At 28.4% G+C, this 12,294-nt stretch overlaps 1 protein-coding gene across 1 annotated transcript; it reads left to right on the plus strand.

Annotated features, from left to right (window-relative positions):
* The first annotated feature begins 8,759 nt into the window (after window positions 1-8,759).
* LOC113872620 (auxin response factor 18-like) lies at window positions 8,760-11,982 on the plus strand. Its single transcript, XM_027510315.1, has 2 exons — window positions 8,760-10,163; window positions 10,849-11,982. The coding sequence occupies exons 1-2, from the start codon at window positions 9,096-9,098 to the stop codon at window positions 11,590-11,592; spliced, it is 1,812 nt and encodes a 603-aa protein (XP_027366116.1). The 5' UTR covers window positions 8,760-9,095; the 3' UTR covers window positions 11,593-11,982.
* The last annotated feature ends 312 nt before the right edge of the window (window positions 11,983-12,294 follow it).

The following is a 12,294-nucleotide window of genomic DNA, read 5'->3' on the forward strand; positions in this document are numbered from 1 at the left end:
AAAAATGTCTTTAATTAAAAATAAAGAATATAATATCTACAAAAGAGCATAAAGGAAAAAGAAATTATTTCCTTTGTCTCTGATTTTCTTGGCTACTCTAGAGAGAGATAAAAATTATATGGACCCACATCAATAATTCTTCCTCTTCATTTCTAAGATATTTCAAATAATGAAAGAGGTTTAGACAACAATTATTTTTTTTTATTTTGGTAATATCTATTATAACAAACAAAATTCTACCATCTATATAATATGAAGAGAAGAAGACTGTGAACACACTCTGTCATATAAGATGCCCATGCAATATAAGAAGAAAGGTGTCTTTCAATTAATGTTCCTCTTTTCAGATAACAAATTTTACTTTTAAAAAATTCAATTATAGCGAGCCATGTTTGTTAAAATCATAAGGATATTTTTATAAATTTTTACAATTGTAAGGACTTTATTATTATTTTAAAAATCATAAGGACCTAATTAAAATTTTGATAAAATTATAAGGATTAACGGATTAATTTAACAAAAAGTACATTATAAATCATGATAAAAATATTACGTATATTGATATTTTTTTTACGTTTAATTAAGATTTTGTTAGGAAATTAATTAACATTCCTCCACACTTGAGTAGAAAATAAGCTACAATTCATTTTGCACTATAAAAGTAAAATATTTATTTAATTAAACAGTACTTAACGTAACTCTGAAACCGACACAATTAAAACCCAAGAAGATGATGTAATACCTTGAAGTCCTTCCAAAGGAGAATTAAAACTTGTTACGAAGACGACGATTAAGTGTAATCTTGATAATGGTTAGTTATACACATACATGGTTGTTTCATGGCAAATTATGCTTTTAAACTCTTATAAAACGTGTTATTAGCTATAAATGTTGTCTTGAGCTGCTAACTACTCCAGCTTCCCCCAACCTTTCGATGTGATATCCTACCACATCGCTAGACAAACTGTGAATGATTAAAGGTTTGTTTTTTTTAGATACAATGCTGGAAATTGACCCTCAACTCTGTTACATGTTTCCTTAAATTTGTTTTTCTCACTGTTCATACACTATCTTATATGATTTGATAACATCCACGTTTGCTTGGTGCATTCACAAAGCAATAATCCTTATAACACAACAATTTCCTCTTCGACTAAGATTTTGGGTTGATCGTTACACAAAGCTATAATCCACATCCGATTTATTTTTAATATAATATTAGGGTTTAATCTTGCAAACTTTATATATATATGCATAGCAGTTAATTGGTAATGAGACATAGATTAGATATATGAAGCTTAATTTTTATTTTTTTTTGCTATTATTATGAAGCTTAAATTTGAAGCATAGGTAGTGACCTTTTAAAATATATTTAATGATGCGGTCACATGTCAATGAAAAAAAATTATACTTTGTTGATAATTGTTGTAAAAGGAAAGGTATTTAATTAAATTAAAAACGCATAATTAAATAGTAGCGTAAATGCATTTAGCTTGTCTTGCTTGCATATATATATATATATACACACACATGTGAACTTGACAATTTTCAAAGCAAAGTGTTTTTTTTTTTTTAATAAGTATTAGTTTTTGAAATAAATCTATCAAAATTAAATAAAATTATATCGATTGTACTGATTAATAAACGACCCTATCCTATAATATAATATAATACCCTAAATATTGTAGGAATGTCGCCATCTTCTCCAGGACATATTTTACATTAGAAATATGTTCTCATCATTAATATAGATATATATAGAACCAAAAATAATTTGTATGTCTAAGAATCTTTCTCCACTCCTTAATAAAATTGATGTTATGGAAGAAAGATGTGAAGTTGTATATTTATGCTCTTTTTTGCAATGGAGACCTTTGCCTCGGGATTACACGCGATGTATTAAACATTAATTAATTGGATTGTATACAAATTTGCAATTAAAAAAAGAAAGAAACATCATTAAGACTCTAGACTAAATTTTATGTGTGGGAGCTAGACAACAAAACAGATTACCTACAAAGAACTATTTGGAGGATATATATCAGACAAAAACTTGAAAACAACATCATGTTCTGGAGGGCATGCATGTTAGCTACTGTGTGGCCCTCATCAAACTTCTAAAGACGACATTGAAAAGACTCCACAAATTATGCACTTCACTTAAACTGGTCACGTTATTTCATGTGAATGATAAAATTTACGAAATTTCATTTTTTAAAATTATTAATCAAATGTACTAATTATTTTCTTTTTAGTTCACTTTTCCCCCAGAACTTTTATAGTTGAGAAGTAAAGAGAACATTATTGTTATAATTAATTAAATATTATGTTAGTGACAAGTTGCCAATCTTAGAGTATTGATTTAATGATCAAAGAATAAAGAAAAGAAATTGTATCAATAAATTGATTTACTGCCACCCCACATACATTAAATAAATGCCCTGGATCCTTAGTTGTTTTTCTTTTTTTGGGTCCATTAAAATTTAAAATGGAGTTGACAGCTAAAGTCTATTGTTTATGAAGTTGGTGTCTATTTTATTACCACAAGTTTTATTGATCTTTTATTTCAGGTTCATCCGTCAGTTTCAGCTTCGTTTTCGCTGCATCTTCTTCCAGTGGTTACAATTTATTGTGCCCATGAACATAAAAACGAAAAAAGGAAAAAGAAAAAAAAGTTTTTCAGGCCAATCAAATGCCGTTCGTGCTCTTAAATTCTAATTTATTTATCCCAATTAATTTGTAGGAGAGATATTATAACAAATATCTTGGATTGAGTACATGTATCAAATGGGAAAAAAATGTCTCCTCCCCCCTTATAAATGTGGTGGGATCAATCCACCTATTTTTTTTTTTCAAGTACAATTTGATATTAACTAATTTAAATTTTACGAAGCCTTTCAAATCTTTTCAAGAAAAATAATTTAACTGAAAAAAAGTTGAATTTTATTTAATTAGAAAAAAAAAACACGTCATGTATCATCTTACGTTTAATAAATTAGATTAAATTATGTGAATGTAATAAAAAATTGATGAAAATATATTTTCCTTTAAAAATTGAATTTAGGATTTTTTTTTCAGTTTTGACCAATTATATGAACAAAGTACGCTTATATCTTTGTGTCTTTCTTTTATACAAGAGACTAATTAATATCTCTCAGAATACAGCTAAATGTTAAAGTAAGGACTTCTAACAACGATTTTTCTTTTATTCGTATTTTTAAATAATATATATTTTTAGTGACAAACTATCATTTTTCATATTACAGAAATGAATCTATTAAATTTATCAGAGATAATATAACAATTATACACATGAATGATTTAAATAAGTTAATTATTATACAGCCCGATAATTTCTTAATTACTACAATTGTATGATTATTTGAATACTTGAATACAATTCCAAACAAAAGACATTATTTGCAAAGATTTTACCACTTGTGCTCACATAAACTTACGTGCACACACTTGTTCAGAAACATTTTTATATCAATTTGCAATGTAGTATGATATATGATATATCATATGGCCAATATCGTATCGCATATTTATCACAAACATATCATATTTCTCTATCTGCCAACATCGTTTCACATATCTCATTGTTGATATATGATATATCAATTTATTGCAATATCATAATCAGTTTTTTTTTTTGCTTTTATTTCTTTCTTGATAGAGTTAGAATGCACGTTTGCGTAAGTTAAAAATTTGTCAAATCATTGAGAGTGGCATTCAAGATTATGATGGTTTGTTATATTACAAATTATTTTCAATATTTGTTTAATAATAATATATAATACTTAATTTCCTTGAGTTATTTTATCTTACTTTCAAAGTTTAAATTATTATTCTAAAGAGAGTAATGAGTTAACAAATATTATGATAAAATAATTTTTAAATTAAGTTAATTCTAAGTACCACCACGTAAGAAAACAACTACTTTTTTTTAATATGATTTTTATTTTTAAAATATAAAAAATATGAAATTTTTTGTAAAATTGCAAGAATATGAAGTTCAAAAATTATCATAAGTAATTTTTGGTGCAATATAAATATTCAGAAATAAAAAAATAAAAAAATAATTAAGTTTAAAAAATTGCGAATAATATTTTTTCTTAAAATTATATTTTTGTAATTTTATAAAAAAATTATATTTTTTAAATTTTGAAAAAAAAAACTATATATAAAAAAAGTTCCGTAAGAAAACAGTTTAATTAAGTGTCATTTTTTAATAATGAATAAAGACAAATAAAAATGCTATTTTTAGTTGATGTGATTTTTCTTCATTAATTAGTATTTGGTAAAATTCTGAGACTTTTGTTCACTTACATGGGGCATGTTATGTATAAAATAAGCACAGCCAATTAAAAAATGAAATGCCCTTTTTGCCCCTTTTTGATTTGGTGAAGAAAACAACATCGTTGTCTTTAAAACCAGACCCACATGAGTAACTCACCGTATAATTTGGCTTTTCCATGCAACTGTAGTTGCTGTCTTACGAACCTTGCATTTTCGCTTTCAATATATCAATGTCCTCTTACCGTACCTCTTAATTAGTACCATTACTTTCAATATCAAAATTAGTATAATCAATGCCTGCAATTTTCTAGATTATGTCCTCAATAGTTTTTGTCTACTTACTCTTTTTTAAAACCTTTTCATTTTATCAACCTCACCACTCTAGTTTCTATAAACAGGTGAATATCCAACTCGTACTTGTTTTTGGGTAAATATCACTGTAATAATAAATATTGAAAATTTTAAAATAATTATCCTAAAAACCAGTATTAATAAAATCGACAAGTATTGATCAATATTCTTAAAATGCGAATGAAGAAACATAAAATAGTATTTTTGTTAAAAAGTATTTTGAATGCACTTATGAACAGAATATTAATTGTATTGTGATCTTATCCTTAAGCACATTATTATGATATGATATGATATTGTGCTGAACTAAAATAATGTGGACAAGTTAAGTTATCCCTGAGAGCAACAACCTCGAAGCGGTGTTGACTAATCTGCAAGTTAATTAAGTCCTCTCACGCTCCTCGTTTTATGGGTTTGGGGAACCAAACCATGAAACAATGAAACAATGAAACGATGCTTAGTGAGTGTAGGGCCAAAGAGTTAGAGCCTCTGGTTAATGCATCACTTTACGTTTCCCTTAATTTCAGTACTGCATCATTAAAACCTACACACATTTCCTCCCTTTTTATTATTTAGGATTAATTTAGACGTAATTTCACAATCCTTCTTTCAAAAATAATTATTTCAAGTTCTACTGTAAGAATTAAAAATACATTTAATTATCCTATTTTTATTATACTCGTTTTAGATTTTATTTATGTAATAAATAAATAGAGAGAGAAAATACAAAATATATTTAGAGATAACAATTATTTTAAAAGTAAAATTAAAAATACAAAAAATATATATAACTAATACAGAGTACTGGTTAATAAGATTCTTAAGATCATTTGGCTATAAATAAATAAGGAAGTAGATAAAGAATGGATCCTATGTTCATCGTATACCTGAAAAATAAAATAAAATGTGTGTATATGTATATATAATAAATATATATAAATAAGTATATAATAATTTTTTAAAAATAATTTTATTATAGTTTCCTACATGTATTATTTTATATTTTATTTGACTTAAATGGATAATTTTATTTGTAGTTTTTTTTATATGAATTTTTAAAATAAATTTAATTCTATAATTATATTTTTGCTTTATTAATTGACATAAACAAAATTCCATTTCAGTTAATTAACGATACGTGAATAATGGATATAAGTATTGGAATTTAGTTACACAAAGAGTTTGAATATAAGCAATAGAGTTGTTATTTAGGCAATACGAAAATAAGTAAATAATTTTTTCAAAATGCGAGTATAAAGATAAATATTACAGTACATTACTCAAATCCAATTAATTGTCATCCTTAAAGGAGAGTAAAAATTAGGATTGTATAATTTAATTTTTTTAATATTTTTAATTAATCCATATAATTATGAATTAAAAATGTTCAATCATTTTATATTTTAAGATTTTGACCCATTAATATAAAACTTACAAATAAATACGATTTTAAATACAAATATTTTTTTATTTAAAACTCAAGACACTTCTCATAAACCTCTTTTTTCTAATCAGCATTAATTGTAATCACTTGCCATTCTAATATTAAAAGCTAGTACACAAATTCCCGGAAGTTTCTGTTCTCTGATATTCGTTGAAAGAGGCGAATGTTAACTATTGTCTAAAGAACTCAAAGTTTCTTTATGTTTTTTTAATATAACACCTTTTTTACCAAAAAATTCAATATAAAAAAATATTAATACTGGTCCTTAAAATTTGAATATTTCAAAAATAACAAATTTTTTATAAGGTATTTATTATATATAATATAATAAAACATCTATTATTTTCATACAATTAAAATTAATTTAAAAACAGTGTGTTTAATAATTTTTTTATGTATCTCTAACATCATTTATATTTTTTATTTATTAATTTTCTAATAATTATTCTTAGAACCCTCAAAGCTGTTGTGGAGATGATTTAATATAGTTTTTCTTGTGTACCGTAAGAAGTGTTTCTTTGTATTTGACCCCATAAATCACATTGAAAGCTTCCTTTTCTTATTGCATGATCTGTATACATTTATAGTTTCATCGATATGATTAGTGTTAGCATTAAAAAATATAGTACCATTATCAATATTCGTAACTTTAAATGTATGCGTTAATTTGCATGTGGTTCCTTTTCGTGGTAGGAGCTTGTGTGATTTATTTATTACAGCCTTTTACCGATGATATTTTTTTCGTTTAGGAGAAATTTTATGTTCCTATTTTATTTGTTAAAATTTGCCAAAGCATAAGCACGATATTTCCAAAAAATGTTAACTAGTCTAAAAAGAAATAAAAATAATCATAACAAAAATAAGAAGGTTAAAAGAAAATTTACACGAAGGCTATCTCATTTTGTATATCAAATTAAAATAAATAAATAAATAAATGCAGGGGATGGATATAAAAATTTATCTAAAATATATTCAAATATAGTTTCTTTGATCAGATGTTTCTTGTATACCATAAAATACAATTTTCACATTTTCATATTATTTAAAAATTTATGTGAGAGCATATTTATATGCAAATTGTCTGAAATAAATATTTAACATGAAAAAAAAAATCACTATCTTAATCACGTGAATAGATATACAAGTCATACAAGATAAATTTTATGAAGACTATATCAATCAGAGAAACAAATATTTACATTACAATGACAAATATCACATGCTATACATTCGAATGTACCATAAACTATGTAAAAAAAGAGGCTAGGTACTCAATTTATCCAAATATCGGCAAATTAATTAAAGTTAAAATACTCTTAAAAATAATTTTACTTAATTTTGTCATAAAAATACCATTTTTTAATAATTAATATTTATAATGTATGAATAAAAATTGATAATTGATTTGAACGAGATAAATAAATTAAATAGTTAATTTCAAATTTAAACGTAAAGATATTTATGATAAAGATAAAAGTTGCAATATCTTTTACTTATAAAATTTATATTGTCACTTTTTGCATTGGGCCACTGTCTCATGCTTAAGGGGATATTTACTAGGAAGTGGATAGCAAAATTTGTGGACTCCAACCATTGGTCTAATAATTTGGCGAGCATTTAAGAACTTCTATTTTTTAAAACAAGTTGTTTTAGGTAGAGGTAGTAACTTAATCTATCACTACATCTTGTTTAAAATAAAGAAATTTTACAATGTGTGTATACATAATAAACATTTATATATAATAAGTTTTTATTAAAATATATAATATTAATATTATAATTTTAAATAAATTTTTATTATTTATTATTTATTATTATATATCATTAAGGACAATTTTTAAATAATCAAATAAAGAATTCATAAAAATAGTTTGAGTTGTTGACAACGAAAGAAAAATATCAAATACATATTTATGGAACAAATAAATATTTCAGTCTATTATAATAAACTGTATTAATTTAGCAAATGTTTAAATTAGCATTTAAAATTAATTTTAAACAACTAAAATTGATATATTTTTTATTAAAAAATTATTATATAAAAGAACACAACAATTAAATAAATCATATTTTTAATATATTTCTTAAGTGTTTAAAATATATTTTAAAATTGATGTCAATAAAATAACATTAGTTAAAGTTTTTAAAATGCATTTATTGTATTAATATTATAACAAACTAAATTTTAAAAATAATATGATAAATTTAATTTTAGTTTTTAACCTTCATAATTTTTAAAGATTTTAATTTTGATACGTCTAGCGAAACTACGTTAGTAATCATCTTAACTAACACATAGTTATAGTATAACTTGTTTAAATTGATGTTACATTATGATATAAATTAATTTTGAAAGTTATAAAAATTAAAATTAATTTAAAAATATTTAAAATTAAAATTTAGTATATTTATAAAAATATAAAATATATTTATCTCACATGTCAATTATAATGATATAATGTTCTATTTTTCATTTATATTTTGTTTTAAAACTATGTGACATGTAAACTGTAATATCGATTTTCAATTCATGGTGGTTGATGTTGTGGTCGGCAACTGAGTGAACCATAGACGCGTGTGACAGTGAGAGAGAGAGAGAGAGAGAGAGAGTAGAGAGAGGAGAGTAGTGTGTGTCTTCGTCTACTTTTAAACTTCCAACTCTCTCTTTCTCACTCACCACTCTTCCTTTCTCTTCCCCATCACTCTCTCTTTTCTCTCTCTCCTTTTTCTCATCCTCCAATCAAAAACACTTTCACTTTTCTCTGTACTACAATCTTAGCTTCTTCTTCTTTCTACAACCGTCACATTCTAACCACCTTCTCCTTTTCTTCTCTGCAATTCATTCAGAGCAATTCTATCCTCATCTATTCTTCTTAGCTACCAACCCTTACAATAGATACATCATTTCCTGCAGACCTTTTTCTGGGTTTTCTCAAAATTCATCCCATATTACTGGGTTGTCTTTTTTCTTGTGAAAAGCAAGGATTTTTCCCCTGACATGTTCATGGTTATGGATTCCACTGAGAGGGGTTCAGAAAGGTGCTTAGATTCTCAACTATGGCATGCCTGTGCTGGTGCCATGGTTCAAATGCCACCTCTCAACACAAAAGTCTTCTACTTTCCACAGGGCCACGCAGAACACGCTCATGGGAAAGTGGATTTTGGCCAAACACGTGTTCCACCACTCATCCCTTGTAGACTCTCTGCTATGAGATACATGGCAGACCCTGACACAGATGAGGTGTATGTGAAAATGAGGTTGACCCCTTTGAGAGAACAAGAATTGGACAGGGAAGATGATTGTTTCTTTGGAAACAATGGAGTGGAGGGTCAAGAGAAACCACCCACCTCTTTTGCCAAGACACTGACACAATCTGATGCCAACAACGGTGGAGGATTCTCTGTGCCTCGTTACTGTGCGGAAACAATCTTCCCAAGGTTGGATTATTCAGCTGAACCTCCAGTTCAGACCATCATTGCAAAGGACATGCATGGACAATGTTGGAAATTCAGGCATATCTATAGAGGGACACCTAGGAGGCATCTTTTGACCACTGGATGGAGCAATTTTGTGAACCAAAAGAAGCTTGTTGCTGGTGATTCTATTGTGTTTCTGAGGGCAGAAAATGGGGATCTTTGTGTTGGGATAAGGAGGGCTAAGAAGGGGATTGGTGGTGGAACTGAGTTTTCTTCTGGTTGGAATCCTCTCTTTGGTGGGGGTTCTGGTTTCTTGTGTGGTGAGAGCAACTTGGTGAGTGGTAGAAAAGGTGGTGATGAGATGGTGGGAAGAGTGGCTGCTGAATCTGTTGTTGAGGCTGTGACTAGTGCTGTTAATGGTAGGCCCTTTGAGGTTGTGTACTATCCAAGGGCTAGTACTCCAGAGTTTTGTGTTAAGTCTTCTGCTGTGAAGACTGCAATGCAAATTCAGTGGTGTTCTGGGATGAGATTCAAAATGCCCTTCGAAACTGAGGATTCTTCTAGGATCAGCTGGTTCATGGGAACCATATCTTCTGTTCAAGTTTCAGATCCCATTCGTTGGCCTGATTCTCCTTGGCGCCTTCTGCAGGTACACCATTTTCATTATTCTATCGATTTCCTTTTACTATTATAATACCATTGTTTTCAGATCCCTCTTCCTCAACTTCTCTTTGCTCAGAGACTAAGTACCGATTTTGATATTGCATCTTGAATTGTTAACTATTCTTGGATTTCTTGTTAACTCTTTTTACTTTTTTACCCCCTTCTAAAAAGTTTATAATGTACTGTTACAATGCTTCAAAAAGATGGAACAGAGTTTACAGATTTTTCTGATGCAAAGCTTTTGTTTATCTTCTTCATTTCTGTCGCCTTTTTATTATTAAAATAGTTACAGGATGATATTGACTTCTTGTGCCAATTAACAACAATTAAATTTACAGTATATATGTTTGTTTGCTATAAATGGATTTTTTTTAATGTTTTGGGTCCGGTTGAATAAAAGAATAGCGGTTAATAGTAATAACTGTTGAGCTGTAGTAAAGTAGCAAATCATTTCAAGCGTGTCTGTTCATGCTGACAATTCTTCCTACTAAGTACCATGGTTGCTTGAATTGGGTACTACCCTTGACAGGAAGTTATTGAGTGGCACTGTTGATTGAATTTTACTTTTGGAAGGTGGAGTTCACCTTTTGGCATTACTATTGTTACATGCTTTTCTTGGTTATTTAGCTTAAAATAATCTAGATTGCTCTATTTGTTATGTCATGTTTCAGGTGGTGTGGGATGAACCAGATTTACTTCAAAATGTGAAGTGTGTAAACCCTTGGTTGGTTGAACTAGTCTCAAACATGCCTACTTTCAATATCTCTCCATTTTCACCTCCGAGAAAGAAACAACGGTTTCTACAAGACCCATATTTTCAAGTCATCAATCAACTTCCAGTGTCATCATTCTCTAGCAATCTTCTCAATTATACAAACCCTCTATGTAACATTCAAGATAATAATAGTTCTGCAGGCATACAGGGAGCCAGGCATGCTCAAATTGGACTAACTCCATCTGATTTTCCCTTCAACAAGCTTCAACCAGACATGCTTCTAGGTGGGTTCTCAAGGCTTGACCATGCAGCACAACCTATTAGGCCTCCTTGTAGAACCTACATGAGCAACACAACTAAGACCAATGTTGATATAACTTGCTTGTTGACTGTGGGAAGTCCTGGCCAAAGTTTTAAGGAATCCAATGAAGTAGCGAAAGCACCCCACATTTTGTTATTTGGAAAACTCATCCACACTGAGCAAAAGAGTTCAAACACTTGCTCTGCTACCACAACTGGCAATAGTGCATCTGAAGGGAATTCACTGAAGACATCAAATGCTTCCGATGGCCTTGGTTCTGCTTTGCATCAAAGTAGTCCAATTGAGAACAATTCTGATGGAGGGTCTCCCTGGTACAAGGATCAACACAAGTCTGATCTTGGAACCGAAAATGCTAACACATTATGTATGGCTTTATAACAATTCTATCTATTTTCAGTTGCTGTGCCAGTGAGTTCTTGAAGACGTCAATGCGGCTAACTATTCTTAACACATTTCAGTAACAAAAGTGTTTCTATGTTGTATAGGTGCTGATTTTCCTTTGGAATTCAGGTGCAAGTTAACAAAAATATTCCCCATTTGATTCAGAAAAAAATAATACTTCATAAACATCATAGCTACTATGTGTTACCACTGAGGGGCAATATTTTCTTTAACTTGCGCTAAACTGAAGTTCTATCTCCTGCTAAATTTCTTTAATGAGGGAGAATCCCTTTTCCAATTATGAGATGATGTAACTCATGAATTTCTATCAAGGAATCTTATCCTAGAGTTTGTCTTTGTTTTGATACAATATTGAAGTTTCTATTACTTTTTAAGGTGAATTTTGACCTTATCATTTCTGATAATGAGATAGTTCTTAAACAAAGTAGTTTTACTAAATAACACTTAAAAGAGTTGCAACGGTCCACAACAGCATAAATGCCAGCACTTAAATTTGAAAAGTGAAAGTCAATTCAAGTGACAGAAAAATATTCAATAAATTAAAGACACTACGTAAATTGTAGTTAGTTTTTGCTATAGTCTGTTTGCTTCAAATAGTGGTTAATTTTTACAATGCAAAAATGAGAAATGACGATTAATTAATTTCCTACTGTAGTTACTTTAAGAGACAGTCAACTA

This window comes from Abrus precatorius, unplaced genomic scaffold (assembly GCF_003935025.1).
Source record: "Abrus precatorius isolate BTA unplaced genomic scaffold, Abrus_2018 Scaffold7, whole genome shotgun sequence".
NCBI lineage: Eukaryota > Viridiplantae > Streptophyta > Magnoliopsida > Fabales > Fabaceae > Abrus > Abrus precatorius.